We start from the raw sequence: 19,543 nt of genomic DNA on the forward strand, positions 1-19,543 counted from the left end.
GTGCGCAGGTTTTTTGTGTATCATTTTACGATGTATGTGCCCTAAAGGTGAACTTGAAGCATCAAACAAGACCCGAATAAACTTTTACTGGCAAACCACCTGAGAACAAAATGATATATATATATATATATATATATATATATATATATATATATATATATATATATATATATATATATATATATTCAGTTGCTTTGAAGTGAACTTTGTTACTTCAGCATAAGCTAACCCAATTCTTTCCAAAAAAATTATGGCGAAAATCGACTCTTCTTTTTCGCTACTCACTTGAAAGCTAAAAGATCTTGTCAATGCCTTTGTTTTCGTTAAAGATGTTTATTTTAAATCATTTAATGTATGAAACTCGATTTTGGTTTTAAGTTCTTGTAATTCTCAAATTAATTACCTGACCCTTTTAAAAAAAAAAAAAAATTTTTAATAGGCCCATTCTTAAAATAAAATAAAAATTCTGCCCTATAGCCTTTACATCAATACTTGCCAATGCAAGGAAAAGGTTGTATGGGCTAGTGAATGGTCCTATGACAGTATTCAGCAGTGTGACTGCAATATTCCAAAACTATATTCAAGTAAAAATACAAATACTTATAAAGTGCTTCTAATTTTACTGTTGTTTGTTGTAGACCCATTTACAACAGACTGGGCTATCTGACCAATCAGAGCAGAGTATGCTTGAATGAATCGTTTGAGAATCACTGTTAAATTGGGTGATATTATGCAATGGATGTAAACTTCACAAAACAATGGGTCTCATTCACTAAGAGTACGTTTTTCATAATTATACTAAATACTCTTAATTCACAACACATGTGTACGCACATGACCTTGATCTTAAACGCATTGTTAATGAATCTGGGGTCTTCTAACGGAGCACTTGCATGCACAATGTTAGTAATTTGCATATTACATGCCCAAACCAGCTTCATTAAGGTCTTTGGCCCTTGTCCAAGAGAAAGACAATTGTGGCATCGAAACAAAAGACAAAGCAAAAAAACTTAAATGATAATGAACTAATATACGACTTCTAATTATATAATATTGTTAGTAATGTAATATTATATATTATTTTGTATATTTAAATAAGTGGAGCTCTAATTTTACTGCATTATAAATTTTTTCACCCACCCTGGGTTCTTTATACATGCTTTTAAGGCCCTGGCCTTGCATGATTATTACGCATATATGGTATACGCTTTTCTTGAATTTATTTTTGTACATTTAGAATAAATTTTATTACGAAAGTCTTTGATGAATCGAAAATTTCACACAAAAATGTGTACGTGTTTACTGAATGAGACCCAATATTAGGAGCCTTAAAATAGCGTATTAGGGGCACTTAAAAATAACCATCAAAGGGCATTGTCCGAGTAGCTATAAGCCTTTGCAAGCAGTACTGATATAGTAGTGGTCCTCAGCTGTCATGTCTGCTTCACCTGAGGTCCCTCCATCCCTCCTCCTTACCCGTCTCTGCTCAACCTCCCTCCTGGAAGCTTGGATGTGTTGCACTGTTCCTGCGTTCCATCGGCTCATCCCTATGCTATGGTGAGAACCTCAAAGGGTTGAGGGGTGTAGGAGACCAAACAAGCGTTTCTCTGCACCATCATGTAAAGACTCTACACAAAGGATCGTGGGGGGGCCTGAAGTGGCCGTCAGTTGTAACCTTCGAAATCCTTCATTCCAAAGGAAGTGGGTCGTTTGAGCACTTCTGTTTTGTACAACTACTTTGTGGTTCCAAAAGAGGACACAACTAGAAATTGGTGGTTAAGACTATTCCAGAACAGTTCTATCCAAATATTCAGATGTGTTCAGCACATTTTATAGAGAACATTGAAGCCTGTCAATGCTGGCTGCTAGTGCACATAGCTATGAAAGTGGGGCAATTCCAACTTTGTAAGGACCGTCTGGTGCTTCTGATTCGTAAGTTAGTTGTCTAGTGGTGCGGTGCTAGTTGTTTGTCGTTTCTCTGGTCACAAATGCAGACATGGTGTTATGCAACGCATAAAAACAAGTCATTATATTCAATAATTGTCCCCATTGGATGCAATTACTCATTTGTAATGGCTTTATTGTTTTTGTGTCATAGTGCTGGGACACGGCATCACATTGGTAATAGTAAGGAATGTATTTCTGTCACATGTTTGAAGTATTTGGCCACTCGCAATGCACTGGATTGCTGGCCAATCAGAGCTCACTTTGCTTCTCAGTACCCTGAGCTTTGTACAAATCCATGCTTTTCAGGAAGGCAGGGCTTAAAGGAACAGGAAAATGATGTGTTTTTGGAAGCTTAAGCCTCATAGATTACATTACACCAAATACACAGAATAATGCTCTTAGCAAATTCAAATGGCCCCTTGACCAATAAATTGTGCTACCAATAAATACATGATCGCAAAATTACCTACATCTAAAAAATGACTGTTATACTTTGTTTTAAAATTGTTAATGTTAACAATATCAACATTCCTATAATCAACCCTTTGTTGTCTTGTGTATTTATACTCCTGTGTTTCCTTTGTTCAGCTGTCAATCAGTACCTACTATAAATGCTTCAGTGTTTCCTGGTTTATGGTTATGTTTTTTTGTTCGTCTACTTACCTACTATGTAGCAGGGGAAAAGCAGTAGGCAATCAAATAATTATGTCTGAAACCTCAGTATTCATAAAACGGTATTCGAGAAATTCCCGGATGTCCTGCTGATTCTGCCCAGATTCTTGAGCGCTCATCCGATGGACATTTTCTATCCCAGGAGACCATCGAACGTGACGAGGATGTTTACAAATGTGAGTATTATAAATAAAAAAATAATGGTTACATGTGTTAAAATTGCATTTGTTGAGCTACTGTATAGTTAACTGTTGATTTTGCTGTAAAACATGTTTTGTTGTGGACGGTGTCGTCTCAAGCCTTTATGGACCTTTAAGCAGAATTTCAGTTGAGGGCCCCTCGGTGCCGCTAATATGACTGGTTATTGTAAAAGCTTATGTATGGTCATGTGTCATGTCATATTAAGTTGTATACTTACTGTGATGTAGACTGAAAAGTAGGCAAATAAACCAAAAGACAATGCATTTGCAGAAGATAAATATTAATGTTGTAATTTTATTACAAATAAGCAGCTAGAGAGCATCTGCTAATTGAGGCATAATGATATTGGAATATAATAGCACAGAAAAAGTGCGTTTCCCAAAAGCAACTATTGTCGCAACTATATCAACTATTGTTCTGTTGCCACCAATAGAGTGCAATGAAAATAACGAGAACCCCCACAGTTAGCTACTTCAACCTGGAAGTGTAGTGTTGATCAGATGAATCACAGGTGACTGAATCTTCTCTGGATGCTACAGGACAAAGCTTTTTTTGTGTGAAGGAGGTGATGTTTGTGGATAAAAGAAAACCTAAAACTAAAAATCTTAATAATAAAATTATTTTGGTACTTCTAATCCAGAAATCAAATGACAGTGTGCTGTTGACGTTACACTTTTATTTTGTGTTTGTTCATCTGAAATGTCCTCAGACTGCTGTGAGCGGTGAGGATGGAGAAGTCAACAACATCATCCTGGAAATGGTCCAGCGTCATGAATGAGACGCCCCATCACTGCCTCATCTGGACCAGATGCTGCTGTGGTCTCTTCATCCTCAGAGCCCAGAGTCAGCAAAAACATCCAGAGTCTGCTCATAAAACATCAGTCAGTGAAACCAAACTTTCAGAAGCTTTGCGAATTTCATGAAGTCAGACTCTGTGTGAAGGTGGACACCGTGGTCAGCTGCTTCATCAGAATTGACTCAGCTGTGTGGAGATGCAGTAGATGTGTGTTCACCGCCTGCAAATACATGATTATCAGAACAAATCATGCATGCGAATAAAGCTTTGTTTCATGTATTGTCGATGTGCGTTAATTTAGAACGGCAGGGTTACTTTTATTTACAGTTTACTCATGTTTTTAGTTTCATTAACATATGCATTAACCCATTCATGAAAATTGAGATGTGCTCAACTTGTTTGCATTTTGCTTGTTTTGCTAAAAATATAGAATTAATTATTGTTCGTAAGCGTTAGGCTACCAATACTTTCTGAGGTAATCTTAATTTCTAAGTAGTAATATTTACATTTTTCAAGCCGAACTCTTTTTTTTCGGCAGCTGATCGACGTATTATTACAAAAATTTCAAACATGGAGGAAAACATACTTTTGGATTTATTAATGCTATGAGGTGTTTGTGTTTTAGATTTTATTTATTTATTTTGAAAGAAGAATAGGCATGTATAGAACATGATAAACAGGGTTTTTTTTTTTTTTTTCTCCCAAGTCAGTATTTCTGTTTTGACCTCCTCTACAAAATATTGGATTATTAAGTAAATATACATTCATGCCATTTCATATTTTGGTTTTCTTGTTCATGTATGTTTTTATTTAAATAAAGAATGTGTTTCGGGATGAATGATATAGGCACATTTCTGCATTTATGGGGATTTATTACATTCCAAAGTTTGTAATTTCATATTTAACAGACAGATAGATAGATAGATAGATAGATAGATAGATAGATAGATAGATAGATAGATAGATAGATAGATAGATAGATAGATAGATAGATAGATAGATAGATAGATAACTCTTATAGAGTGAAAGTTGTATTTCTAACATTTCTCGCTTTACTATAGCCTTCTGTTGTATTCCTCGTCTTAAGGCGCCTCGGATGTTGATTGGTGCAGCCAGAAACACGTCATTGACGTATTACGCACTTGACGGTGTTCAGAAACGCGGGGGCGGATTCAGTTCGTAACGTCAGACGGACACAGGGCTCGAGAAAGAAGTGGAAGAAGACTTCAACACGTGCTCTCTGTTAACCGTGCAAACTGCAGAACACAAAACCTCACCTCACTTTAAATCCGCAGCGCTTTTCAAATCTCACGATGCCAGCCCAAGTCATCTGCGGGAAAACGATCTCAGCGTAAGCTACTTTCTAAGTTTGTTTTATTTTTATTCATGTCGCGGTGATGAAGCTTTGCATTTTTTTTATTTACGTGTTTCACGTTCGCTTGTATCTGTTTAAAGCTGAGTGCGTTTTTATGCCCCAGCATTAGTGATTGTTACAAGGGTTTTTGGGCGCATTGAACTCTGAACTTTGAGACATTAACTGGGGATTTTCATTGATCTCGTTTATCGATGTTAAAGTTTAAAAGACTATTATGCAACCCGTGCATTTTTTTGCATAGACTTATTCAAGGAGACCAAACATCACATGATCTCCAACTGACCCTTATTACAAGACCCTTAGTGCAAAAGCCATTTAGTTAGCCTTTCAGTGCACTGATGAATGCTTTTATACAGTATCTAACATGTTTCTTATTTATCCTGTGACTATTTTTGTTTATTCCAACTCTTATTTTTGTGCATTTCCAATTAAAGTTAGCTAGTGTAAAAGCAAAAAAAAAACATGAAATGGCTTTGTCTGTGGTTTGAAATCCTATTCAAATGACATTTCTGAAACTCTGTTTTAGGTTGACCGCTCTGAAATGATTTTCTCATGGCATTTAAAATGCGAACGTTTTTAAAACGTGCTTAAATGTCTTGTGCATTATGTTGTGCATTTGTCAAGTGCATATCTACAGTGTATTGAGGTCCTAGGCCATTGAGTAAAAGTAGTACTTTAAAATGTAGCTGGAAGCCCGTGTAAGGACCTGAGGACTAGTGTGATATGCTGAGATTTTTTGGTTCTAGTCAGAATCCTGGCAGCTAATGATCTTCTTGAGAAGGCCGGTGAGGAGACCATTACAATAATTCACCTTGCTGGTGATAGAGGCATGAACAAGTCTGGACTACAAACAAAACATTGCATCTTGCAATGTTTTTCAGGTGATAGTGTGCTGATTTAGTTACTGCTTTGACATGACTACTAAAACTAAGGTCCGTCTCCAGAATCGCACCAAGATTCTTGACTTTTTAGTTGTTTGACCTCTAGAGTCAAAGTACGCATTCACCTTGAGAACTTCATCTTTGTTTCCAAATCCAAATTTCTGGCACATCCAACGGGTAATGTCTCCGCGTTAGCATTGGCAGAGGGAGTCAATGGGGCTGTAGTCATGTGGAGATAAGGCTAGGTGGAGATAATGCTCCTGCTGTTCCTCCTTGCACAAAGGAGTGGATGCGGGTCTTGCTTTTGGGATGTTTCTATTCTACTTCCCAGCTCTCCTAGTTTCACAGCTCTTCTCCCAATATCTCACCATGCTCTCGAGACACACTGAACCTCCTCGTGAAACATAGATGTGCCATCCTGGAGGAACTGGGCTACCTGTGCCTGATTGGGTTGTGGGTACTACCTCATGGGCAAAAAGGAAAGAAAGACCTGATCAAAACACTAATGTCAATAAAAGCGCAGGAAGGATAACCAATTCCAACTTGCGCTTCCTAACAGGAAAGATTGGTATCCCTGAAATTCAACACCAGTTATCAGCAGCTGTACTATGTAGTTGTCTGTTCTGACACACATCTATTATTTATTAATCTAAAATGTGTGATGTAGATTTGAGAGAAAGCTGTATTAGTAGATGTAGAAAGTAGATGTGTTTTCTTACACCATGACTTGCACAGCTTATTCCGAATCCTTGTTTCTCCAGTCAGGTAAGAGGGAGACTGAAGGAAGAGGTGGAAGGCATGAGAGCGACTCTTCCCAATTTCAGACCGGGCCTTGTGGTGTTACAGGTCAGTGGTCACTTGTCTGTGAATGACAGTTAATCATTTGTGAAGTACTGATGAATATTGATGGTAATCGTTTGTGCATCGCTTTATTGCGTTTAAGAACGTGTTCAAAAGCATAAACTGGAATAGAGGAAAGACATTTTCATACATTTTTTTTTTCCAATGAAATTTTTTTTAAACGTTGCTTGAATGTTTGTGTTTTGTTGTAGGTGGGAGATAGAGAGGACTCAAACTTGTACATCAGCATGAAGCTGAAGGCAGCTGCTGAGGTAAAACCACGTTCAGCACAGTGATTCAGACATTTTAAATGCAATTTGTCTTAAAGGAACATAGCGAAATAAAAAAATTCTCCGTGTGAGCCTTTTAATGACTATCACCGTCTTGTTTTTTTAGATCGGGATCAGTGCTGTGCATATGAAGCTTCCAAGGACTGCAACTGAAAATGATGTAGGATAGCTGGAGCCATTAACTGTTAATCCACGATTTATGTCTGCTGTTAACGGCTGTTTTAGATTTAGCTATTTGTAATCAACTTCGTGTTCTGAAGGTTATGAGCAGCGTCATGAAAGTCAACGAGGACTCCAAGATTCACGGGCTCATAGTCCAGCTGCCCTCGACTCCGCCCACGCTATTAATACAGAAAGGATCGTCAACAGTGTGGCTCCAGAGAAAGATGTGGATGGGTACAGGAAAAATAACTCTCTCTTGAACAACACGATTGAACGTAGACTTAACGCTTTTTCAACAGATTAATAACGCAAACTGTTTAAATTGTTAAAGAAAGTCTTTTCTTCGCTTGCTTCAGATTGACGAGTATAAATGCGGGAAACTGGCACGCGCGATCTTGGAGACTGTTTTATCCCTTGTACTCCCAACGGATGTATGGAGCTCATCAAACAAACAGGTGAGACAAACACCAAGACTTCAGACGGGTAGGGTTGTCAACTGATTTAAAAAAAAAGCTAATTTATTATGTATGCTAAATAATTAATTTGCTGAGACGTGTGATATGTGCATAAAGAGAGAAGTTACTATACGGTTTTCGCTTTAAGTTTGCTACTTATTAATAGTTAGTAAATGGCTGGGGTATGGGGTAGAATCAAGGGATCAAAAATATGCTTATGCAGAAAAGTAGTAATAGACGATATGCTTGTAATGTGCATGGTAATAAGCAACTAGTTAACAGTGAGAATTACTCTCTAATGTAAAGTCCTTTGTTCTATTATCATTCCAAACTCGTTTTTTTTTTTTTCCTTCTGCACAAAAGGACTGTTACTTTCGCACACACTATCAAACTCGTTCTCATACACTGGAACACTCTAACTGTGCTTCTCGTCTGGTTTGTGACCGCATTAAGACTGGATTAAGAATGTTCAAAGTTAACTTTTAGAAGACACCGTAAACTACACTGGTGGTTTGTTTGTTTTTTACTCCTTACGAGGGTTCAAGAGTATCCCTACTGACATACAGCTCCCTGTCCTTTGAAGAGATACTATCACTTTGAATGATCATCTCTATTACAAAGTCTAAATGTAACAACCAGTCAAATAGATCAAACGTTAGCCATCATTACTACTTTATGATAGGCCATGCAAGACCTACTTTGATAAGACTGACTGTTCCCGTTGCTTTGGGTTTGCATGAGATATGAGGTGATCAATGACTTTAGTTAGTTAAAGAGTCCCTTATTGTGTTTTTGGAGCTTAAAACCGTTTATATTTCAAAAGATTCCATTTCAGATGGCGATTTATTCATAATTTCATTTCTACAATGTCTTGTTTAGGTGTATCGCTGGCAGGAAAAAGGGCCGTGGTGATTGGCCGCAGTAAGATTGTTGGCGCACCAATGCACGACCTTCTGCTTTGGAATCATGCGACTGTGCTCACCTGTCATTCAAAGACGGCGGACTTAGCTTCTGAGGTACAGAGATTACAAGAATTGTTAATACATTTTTTTTTTTTTTTTTTAAACTTGAAGTGAAAGTTCTATTAATTAGTCAAAAATCAAGCAAATCCATTGATCGCATAAATGGGCAGATTTCAATATGTAAACACATTGTTTACATTTTAGAAGACTAGATACAAAAATGATTAAAACGAATTGTCAGATAGTTGTTGTTTGTGACATTATTATTTGTACTGTACTTTGTGTTGTAGGTGGGACAGGCAGACATATTGGTGACTGGGATTGGTAAACCAGAGATGGTTCGTGGAGAGTGGCTGAAGGACGGTGCCGTTGTCATTGACTGTGGTATTAACCCCATCACAGGTATGTAGATTGTAACGCATGCACTTTTTAAATGCAGTTTTTCAGTAGGAGTATACCATGTTTTAACTTGATTTACAAATATATGATTTTTTTCAGTTAAATGTTTCCTGCTTTTCCTTTTAATTGGTATCAGTCGAATTAGTGATACCAGATTTCAGGAAAATTAAGGAAGGAATGTTAACATTCATTTTCTTAAAAATATGATAATGCATCGTTTTATTAGTACTGAATAATGCATGTGGAGAATGAATACAGGCTTTCTGCATGATATACACAATGATATGAAAGATTAAATTAATGCACGTGTGCTACATTGCTTTCTATTTTAATTTTGTTATAAATGAACATATGATTGTGCGATTACATGCAGTTCACATTTGTACAATACCTTTCACATAAAGGGCCTGAAAGTTGATTTCAGTACTTAAGAGGGAATTGCTCAAAAACAGAGATCCTTTAAATATCTTGATATGTTGTCATTAACTCTCTGGATGATCAACAACTGCTTTATCATTTTGTGATAAGTTTGAGTAATTCATCAGTCCCGAGCGGTTAATCTGGTCACTGTTATTTAGAGAAATCCTTTAGGTTTTTTTGTGGTTTCCCAACATGGTGTTCATATTTTGAAACCTTAAAAACAGATGTTTTATGGATGTGAAGTATTATAAGTCATAAAGATTTCAGAATTGGAACAGTAACTCGGGTGAACCTGTAAAATCCATGGTTCGGAAACATGGTCATTCAGTCACTTAAATTTTTATCTCAGACAGCAGCAGGCCAAGTGGGAAGAGGATCGTTGGAGACGTTCACTTTGACTCTGCTAAAGATAAGGCTGCTTTTATTACACCTGTACCTGGAGTGAGTCGGTCCAATGACTGTAGCCATGCTCATGCAGGTACATTATTCCTGTTTCTAATGGACACTGTTTTTTTGGTTTACTTTTTATACTTGACTAACTTTTTCACTTGAATTAATATTTTACTCTGTATCTGGTATGTCTTGGCCAGAGCACATTTTTATATTTAGTAACTAAATTCTGATGAAGGTTTCTCAACATCTGCATTAGGAAAAATGCCTTGATTGACGTACATTTATTATGAAAATATATAATTTATAGATTGTGTAGAACATCTGTGAATGGTGCCATTGCAATGTTCACATCCCTTCAGTACTAATACATTCCCATATGGATACAGCATGGTTTCCTGTCATGATGGGCCTTGGCAAAGGAAAACAGTTCCTTGAATCCAGTATGGACAGTAACAAAAATTGTATTTGCCCAGAGTTATTTATGATTATGCTTAATTTTGCCTCTATAAACCACTACAAAATATTTGAAAGTGAAAGTGCAGATTTATGACATTTAACATTTAGGAGTTACAGCCATTTTATGCAAAGCATCTCCATTTTCAAGGGCACAATAGTATTTGGACAGTTGATTAAGAGGTTAATTGACCAGGCGCTGTCTATTTCCTCAGTATTTCAAAACAAATTAAGCAGATAAAAGAATTGGAGTTATGAGAGAGCTGCATTTGAAACCATTTTGATTGTTGCTACCACTATGAAGTCCAAGGAGAAGTGAAGGAGGACCTCATTAAGCTTGAAAAAACAACATAAATCTATAAGAGAGATAGCAAAAACCTTAGTCGTGGCCAGGTCAATGGTTGGCTCAATTTTTCAACAGCATCAAGGGCCTGGAAGACGACTAAAGTGGATGATCACACAATCCTTTCCTTGGTAAAGAAAAACCCCTTTCATAATATCAACAGAAATCAAGAATACTCTAGAGGAGGTAGGCGCATCGTCAAAAATCTACAATCAAGAAATGCTTTGAATGTAAGTACAGAGGGTTTACAACAAGGTGCAAAGAACTGGTAACATTGAAGAAAAGGAACATTTTACCAGAAAACATAAAAAAAAAGCTTTCCATGTTTTGGAATCCAAAGCCCATTTAAGCACAAGACTGACGGCAGAAAGACCCACAAACAAGAAGCAGCTCAAAGTGAAGACCTCAGCCGCACTGAAGACCTGGCAAAGCATCTCCGTGGAGGGAACTCAAAATTTGATGTGCAACTGTGCTTATATTTACAAGTTGGTAGCAGTCATTGCCTCACGGATGAAGATTCAGACCTCTAACCTGAAGGTCTCTAACCACAAGTCACTTAACTTTCTGAACTGTAGCTTTGTCAAAATACTTTGGAGCCCCTGAAAAAGGAGGCAGATTGCTTAACTCCTAAATGGTCAATGGTCAAAATAAATCTCAATCCCATTGTGGTGTATAAAGGCAAAAGCACAAAAACCCAGTGTACAGAATACTCCCAGGGAATTTATTTGTCTATCTTTGTTGCCACAGTTTTGGAAGTGCCTTTTTCTGTTCTACAGAAGGGGGTTTCCCAATACTTCTGTCCATATAGTGAATGTACAAGTCAAGAGTTTTTGGCTCAAGAACTGCTTTTAAACTCACTCTTTATACTTTTCTTTTAATTTCTCAGAACACAGTTCTGAGTGCCAAGCATTTCCTCCAAGCACAAGAACCTGGGAAGTGGAACATAAATTACACCGCACTCGACCTGCAACAGCCTGTTCCAAGGTTTGATGCATTTTTAGCTATGCAAAAGAAAAACAAACCGTATTTGTAGTAAATGTGATGACATCTAATGATAGTTTACAGTCACAATGCACTGTCAAGCTAAAAAAAAAAAGTGTTCTAAAACAATATAATAGCTCCTCAAACAAATCATTTGGATGTCCTCAGCAGTGTTAATCACATTAACGGTATTCACCACCTTTCAAGATTTATTTTTTTTGGCATGGATCATTTTCAGTTATGAACAATTCCTTGAATTAAACGGCTGTTTGAATAATCAAATTTTTGTTCTTGCCATTGTTTGTTCATTTTTCATTATGCAGTGATGTCACCATCTCTCGCTCCTGTGTACCTAAACCCATTGAATGCCTTGCTAAGGAAATCGGTCTTTTCTCGGATGAGGTTGAGCTCTACGGCAGGACCAAAGCCAAAGTCCAACTGAAAACAATTGATCGACTGCAGACTCAACCTGACGGCAAATATGTGGTCGTTACCGGGTATCTTTTTTAAACTTCATTGAGAGAGAAAAAAATGATACGTTTAATTTAAATCGAAATTGAAATGAGCGCCTTGTAAGCTATTGATACTTTGTTTAATGTAGAATCACTCCGACTCCTCTGGGTGAAGGAAAGAGTACAACTACAATAGGCTTGGTTCAAGCACTTGGGGCTCATCTGAAGCTTAATGCGTTTGCATGTGTGCGCCAACCATCACAAGGTCCAACATTTGGCATCAAAGGTAAGTAATGATGATAAGACGATAGTAATACCATATTTTACCAAACAATATTACGTAACAGGTTTGTTTACTAAACTTGCACAAAGGAAGTAAAAAATCTTATCAGTTTTCATAGGAGTGAGAGCAACTCACGGAAAATGTAACCTTAAGTTTTCTATCTATAGGTGGTGCTGCTGGTGGGGCTACTGCAAGTTATTCCCATGGAAGAGGTATTCCTTTGCATCAGATTCTTGTGATTTGATAAAGCTGTATAAAAGCATGCATTTAGCGATCGTCTTCTCTTTTAAGTTCAATCTTCATCTTACTGGTGACATTCATGCCATCACAGCAGCCAATAACCTGGTGGCTGCTGCAATTGATGTCGTCGTATGTTCCACGAAGCCACCCAGTCTGATAAGGTATTGTCTTGTCTTCATTCATTTATTGGATCCCCGATATCACATTCTGATGCGATCATGGATGAATTTTTGGTCAAACGTGATTAAGGCTGTCAGCTAATTCGCTATATGTAACACGTAATAGCATTAGACAAAACATTAATCATTAATAAAAGAGTTTGTTTGCAAAAAAACTTAATTTTTATATATTATATATATATATATATATATATATATATATATATATATATATATATTTTTTTTTTTTTTTATTATTATTATTATTATTATTATTATTATTTATTTTATTTTTGTATTTTTTTTTTTTTTTTTTTTTTCTACAAATCACTTTTTTGGTGCCTTCCAAGTAATATCAATCAAACTACAAGTAGGGTTGCTTTAAGTATAATAACTTAAATACAGGTAATTTACAACATTAAGTTTTATTCCCGTTTTAAGTGTTATCATCTAACACAGTTTTGCAAAACACTAACACTGGCAAAATTCATTGTTTCTTTGACCTTTACGCTGCAACCCGAGTGTTATCATAGCTTAATACTGAGAAAATGAGCAATTTAAATGTGCCTCTGCACCAGTTTAAATTATATTATCTGCATCACAATTTAAGAATTGCTTAGTCCCTATCAACAACTAAATGTCATTCTATCACTGCATTAGGCTCTATTTAATCGGTTGGTACCCTTGACTGGAGGTCAGAGGAAGTTTTGCCCAGTTCAGATCAACAGACTTGAAGTAAGAATAATGTTTATTTGCTTCTTTTTGTAATTTTATAGCCTCCTCTCTAAGATTTGCATTAGTTTAGCTCTTTCATTGTCATGCTTTCTATACTTTTTATTGTATTGATAGAAACTAGGTATAAAGAAAACTGACCCCAGCACGTTAACAGAAGAGGAAATCACACGCTTCGCCAGGCTGGACATTGACCCGGAGTCCATAACTTGGCAGCGAGGTATGATAGAATGCATTTGTTCTTATGCTATAGAGACAATTGATCTGAAATCAAAAATCTTTAACACTTGAACATTTGTTTAGATTGCTATTCGTTTTAATGTTGGTGAAAATGATACATTTTTATAGCATATGCACATCTGGATGAAATGTAAATCGTAAAATTTAATTTTTTTAAGTGCTGGACACAAATGATCGCTTTCTGAGAAAAATCACCGTTGGCCAATCTCCAACTGAGAAGGGCTTCACCAGAACTGTGAGCATCGCACACATTACCACATATTACCAAATGCTTTAGATTCAAGACTTGCTTTATTTTATAAAGCCTGTAAAACTGAGTAACACTTATAATTGTAGTAGCTTCTAATAATTCACGTAATAAGTCTTGTGGCTTGTCCACCAGCAGAAGAAATGTTTTGTGATCTTGTTCAAAGAACATTAACTTTTTAATAGCTCAGGAGTTACCTTTTATTTCTATCCCATGTGGGCCATGGATAATGTCTTGTCTTTCTGCAGTATTAGTCTGTTATGACTGAATAAAAAACAGAACTTGAGAGTCGAAACAGACAAAACATGCATGTTTAATCAGTTGTAATGACAAGGGAACCAAAGCATTTGATCTCATTCTGTTGGCAGGCAATACCCAGTAATTTTTTTTTTTTTTTCCCCAGGCCCAGTTTGACATCACTGTAGCCAGTGAGATTATGGCAGTTTTAGCTCTCACCACCAGCCTGGCTGACATGAACGAGAGGCTTGCAAAAATGGTGGTGGCCACCAGTCGCAGCGGTCAGCCTGTCACCACCGAGGATTTGGTGTGCTGCTGTCATGCGTCTCATTTTTATCTCGAAGTGTGTAGAAGTTCGTCCCGTGTTGATTCTGTAATGTCTGTGTCTTAGGGAGTGTGTGGAGCTCTGACGGTACTCATGCGAGATGCCATCAAGCCAAACCTCATGCAGACGCTAGAGGTGAGAAGAATTGTGTTGGGTTGCGTACCCCGTATTCGTTCCCAACTGCTCTAGTTGCTTAAATCGGTTCCCCTGCTGTTTTCTTGTCGCGTCTTTCTCTGGTGCTTCAGATGAGTGTCGTAAGTTTTTGTATGTTTTAGGGAAACCCTGTGTTTGTTCATGCTGGACCTTTTGCAAACATTGCGCATGGAAACTCTTCAATCTTGGCAGATAAAATTGCACTGAAACTGGTTGGACCTCACGGATTTGTGGGTAAGTACAAAGCCACCTTTTTTGTTATTTGCTTAAGCCCCAGTATGATTCGCAAATTTTGGGGCTTACAAAAAAAGATGCATATGAATACACACGTGACTTTAAAATTAGTATACTGTATACAGCAGTATACACATGCTTGAGTCTTTTCGGATGCACCAAAGCAAATCTTTCAAATCCATTAGTCCTGATGTTGGAACTCAGAAATTGACTGAGGTATCTCACAGCGCAGTGCTGCTCACTTTTGTTAGAGACGGGATGGTAAATTGCTTATTGGCTGATATTATTTCCAAAATTGTGCAAGAATTGTATTGTTTGGTTGTCTTGGATCTTATCAGTGTCAATTCCTAAAGGGTTTGTTGTTTTCTGCCAGTCACTGAAGCTGGTTTTGGAGCAGATATTGGAATGGAGAAGTTTTTCGATATCAAGTGTCGGTACTCTGGTCTCAAGCCTCATGTTGTGGTCTTGGTTGCCACCGTTCGGGCACTCAAGATGCATGGAGGCGGCCCAACGGTGAGTCTGAGAATACAGCATCTACATTGTCATGTAGATTTTCTCCCATTTAAACTTATATAAATTTGTTCATGGACTTAATAAATATGCGTTGCATCTTTTCTGTAGGTCACGGCAGGCACGCCTCTGCCAAAAGAATATATCGAAGAGGTACTGTTATATATCATTTATATGTCTTTTGTTTAACCGAAAAAAAAACCTGTTCTCATTTCTGCTTACTTCATATCAAATAGAAAAACTATTGAAACGTACATGCACCTTCGCTCTGGAAACATTCCCAAAACTTAATGTGGTACTGATAAAGTTGGTTTGACCTCCTGCAGAATCTGGCACTGCTGGAAGCTGGCTGTAGTAACATGAGGAAGCAAGTGGAGAACGCTCAGCTTTTTGGGGTTCCGGTAGTTGTGGCTGTCAATGCTTTCAAGTAAGACCGCACCTGCTGATTGCATCTGCATCCGTTAAGTTAACACTTAAGTTGTTGTTTTTATGTGTTTTGTTCAAACTCTTATAAATGCTTCAAGGAGAGCTGAAAAGAGCAAATTCCCCATTCTACATCGGGACAGACCGACTAATGAAATAATAACAAAATAATGTAAATATTTCCTCAGCAAATATGTGATTGGAGGTCATACTCAGAATCTTACGATGGTAAAATTTGTACTCCAATTTGACTGTGTGACTAGATTCGTTTACGTGAGTAAAGTGCCTGGGAGAAGATATTGAGACCTTGTTGATCAAACTGCTGTATGACTCGAGTGCCATCTCTTGAATGCAGGACCGACACGAAGGCTGAGCTGGATCTGATCTGTAAACTAGCCAAAGAGGCGGGAGCGTACGATGCTGTGCATTGTTCTCACTGGGCTGACGGGGGCGCCGGCGCTGCAGATCTGGCTAGAGCAGTGCAGAAAGCAGCAGACCTACCCAACAGCTTCAAATTTCTCTATGACGTTGAGGTAAAAAAAAAATGTACATGTTACTTCCGATATTAGAGGGTTTGCTCTGCAGTCATATTTTACAGTTACCTGTTCTTCGGTTGTCCGTTACCTATATTGCAGTTACCTATTGTAGACAAGATCAGAATCATCGCTCAGAAGGTCTATGGTGCAGATGACGTTGAACTTCTTCCAGAGGCCCAACACAAGGTGGACCTGTACAGCAAACAGGTATGAATAGTGCATTGATCGTCACCTGTTTGGAAACCGTGCTGCTGTGACCGGGCCACTTTCACAGATTCATTTCCACAATTATGAACTTGATGTTTCTCCCCAGCAAATGTGAAAACGATCCATTATACTTGAAAACAAACAAGAAGTTGGCTAGCTGCACATTGGATCCAACACGGATTGAAAAAGTGTAGCAAAACATATCTGTGGATAATACATATCTTTAAACGTGAGGTTGCAATTGCATTTAGAAAGCTTTTATTGTCTCCCTCGAGGGTTTTGCGAGTCTGCCCATATGTATGGCGAAAACTCATCTGTCTCTGTCACATGATGCTGAAAAGAAAGGTGTGCCTGCTGGATTTGTTCTTCCAATTCGTGACATCCGCAAGTGCGAGTGTAGGGCAGGCTTTCTCTACCCACTGGTTGGCACAGTAAGTGGCGTAATATTCACATTTTTACATAGTAAAATTTTACATGATTGTTCAAATAAATCGTATTCATTAATTCCAGAACAAATTCACAATTATGTAGGAAGAGTAGTCATATATATATATATATATATATATATATATATATATAAGTTCATTTTATTTGTTTCTGCAGATGCCGACTATTCCTGGCCTTCCTACTCGGCCGTGTTTCTATGACATTTGTCTGGACACTGAGAGTGGAGAGGTTCATGGGCTTTTTTAAGCTTTTTGGGGGTATGCATTCATCTGTTATTTAAATGTAATGCATTGTGCTGTAAAATTGTTCACCTTTATTAATATAGCTGTAATTATTTTTCTTTTTTTAGTTTGTGGCAGTCTACGTAGGTTTCCTTCCACTGGATTAAAGAGCTCAGCATTCCTCTCAGACATTTCTGTGGTGTCATAACTTCTCATATATTCTGATATATCTATAACATTTGTCTGTTTTCCTAATAAAAAATCTAAAGGAATATTTGTATTAAACTACACTACAACACTGAGCCAAAAAAAATGTATTGTCTATTACACGATCTGGTCCAAATATTTTTGTAAGTAGTTAAGGGTTTTTTGTTTTTCTATTTCTTGTCATTTCTAAACTAATTTTGTAGATTTAATAACGGTGCTTTTTTCTATTAATAACTGTACGTTTTGGGGTTTTTTTTCTGTTTGTTTTTGCTTAAGTGCCAAACGGGAGTAAAAACTATTGACTGACAAATCTAACTAACATTTGTGAGATACATATTTTTGATTACGTATGAACTCGCTTACTTGATGAATACAAAATTCAAATAAACTGTAACAAAGCCTCATATACAGTCTCTCTAGTTTTTAATTGTTTGGTGTGGGTTTTTTTAACCTAGTAAATAATTTTTTTATTTTATTTTTATGATTTTTACCTTTTAAACAGACCAGTTTTTTTAAATAAAAATATAGCTTTTTTTGAAGTATCCAAATGCTTTTTGGTTGCAAAATAGGTGTTCTGTTTGGGTTTTGGCTTTGTCTTTAAAGTTTTGTTTCTCCAACAACAGTTGCTAGCCTGTTCGTATGCAGGCTATGAATGCATTTCTGCAATAAAATCATGAAATGGAAGCTGTGCATGTATGCATATTTGCACCACACTTGCACAAAGAAATGAATGGTACTAACAAAAAATAAGCATTTAAGGGACACAATACGTTGCATGAAAGATCTTCGACATGCTGTGCAATATAGTCACTCTAAAGATGATTAACCTGTGCAGCCATCCATTTTTTATAGCATTCAAGGTAATGGAGACAGACTTTATTAATAAAGCATGGCCCAGAAACTGATACACTTGGTAAAATTTCCACAGAACTTCATGGAGTGTTATTTAATCTGTAGCAGGCTGTGAATTGATTTCCATTTAAATATGAACGTATTGTTAACGTAGCTATGTTTGAGTAGTTCAAGAAAAATCTACATTGGTTCATTGCATTGTCTTTAATTCCAACTTCTGAGACGGGTGTCTTCTCAAAGGTTGATGTATCGCGTATCTAAGACACACGATATGCGTTATACACGTGATCACGTGACCTGTGCCGTCAACAATAAAGTAGGAAGAGACACTGCTGATGTCATTGTGAGGAGGAGAGCGATAGAGAAAGATGGCGTTTATAGCCAAGACTTTTTATGATCTGCGTGCGACTAAGCTGGAAGGGGAAACGGTAGATTTCAATATCTTCAGAGGAAGAGTGGTGTTAATTGAAAATGTGGCGTCACTTTGAGGGACGACCACCGGGACTATAACCAGCTTAATGAGCTCCAGAGCAGGTACCCTCACCGGCTTGTGGTCCTGGCCTTTCCCTGCAACCAGTTTGGATACCAGGTTTGTATGACCAGTGTGTTTCCATGACGTTTAGTTGCACTTTATTTAGTTTGGTGTCACGTAAATGCTAAATATATCTGTAAAGTTGCAATTTTGTACATCGTTTGGATTGACGTACTAACTATTGCATTTTTGTCCTCTTTCTCATTTTCCAGGAGAACTGTTCTGATGCTGAAATTCTTAATTCCTTGAAATATGTGCGTCCAGGTGAAGGGTACAAGCCTGCATTCACCATATTTCAGAAGTGCGTTGTTAATGGGAGTGATACGCATCCCGTCTTTTCTTACTTGAAAGACAAGCTTCCGTACCCAGACGATGACCCTATGTCATTCATGCAGGACCCCAAATATCTTGTCTGGAATCCCATCAGTCGGAATGATATTTCATGGAATTTTGAAAAATTTCTAATTGGACCGGAGGGTGAGCCCTTCAAGAGATACAGCAAAACGTTTCAGACTATCGATATCGAACCGGACATTCAACGACTCCTAAAGCTGACTAAGAACTAATCGAACTTAAGTGAATCGTGTTTCACGTTCGGGCACGCGTGTTGACTCATTGTGACGATACTGGCAGTGACGGTAACGTTCATGTTAGCACACGTTGTGGCATCATCTTAGTTTCTTTTATATTACTTAATGAGAGTGAGGCGCCAAAATGTGACAGGGTTTCACTTGAGA

General features: G+C 37.4%; 2 protein-coding genes across 2 annotated transcripts; both read left to right on the top strand.

Annotated features, from left to right (window-relative positions):
• Positions 1-4,772: 4,772 nt before the first annotated feature.
• mthfd1b (methylenetetrahydrofolate dehydrogenase (NADP+ dependent) 1b) lies at positions 4,773-17,826 on the top strand. Its single transcript, XM_043263609.1, is given in 33 exon segments — positions 4,773-4,967; positions 6,634-6,718; positions 6,925-6,984; positions 7,109-7,162; positions 7,263-7,326; positions 7,329-7,398; positions 7,521-7,544; positions 7,546-7,619; positions 8,499-8,635; positions 8,872-8,983; positions 9,750-9,844; positions 9,846-9,878; positions 11,476-11,573; positions 11,894-12,067; positions 12,172-12,308; positions 12,473-12,491; positions 12,493-12,517; positions 12,597-12,671; positions 12,674-12,706; positions 13,364-13,438; positions 13,553-13,655; positions 13,834-13,910; positions 14,326-14,466; positions 14,551-14,619; positions 14,760-14,871; positions 15,245-15,384; positions 15,493-15,534; positions 15,708-15,808; positions 16,160-16,337; positions 16,440-16,547; positions 16,823-16,978; positions 17,151-17,251; positions 17,344-17,826. Coding segments are annotated over 32 exon segments (2,799 nt in total). The 5' UTR covers positions 4,773-4,929; the 3' UTR covers positions 17,241-17,251; positions 17,344-17,826.
• A 515-nt stretch (positions 17,827-18,341) lies between these two features.
• gpx2 (glutathione peroxidase 2) lies at positions 18,342-19,372 on the top strand. Its single transcript, XM_043263306.1, is given in 3 exon segments — positions 18,342-18,769; positions 18,772-18,863; positions 19,019-19,372. Coding segments are annotated over 3 exon segments (573 nt in total). The 5' UTR covers positions 18,342-18,642.
• The last annotated feature ends 171 nt before the right edge of the window (positions 19,373-19,543 follow it).

This window comes from Puntigrus tetrazona, chromosome 17, assembly GCF_018831695.1.
Source record: "Puntigrus tetrazona isolate hp1 chromosome 17, ASM1883169v1, whole genome shotgun sequence".
Classification (NCBI taxonomy): domain Eukaryota; kingdom Metazoa; phylum Chordata; class Actinopteri; order Cypriniformes; family Cyprinidae; genus Puntigrus; species Puntigrus tetrazona.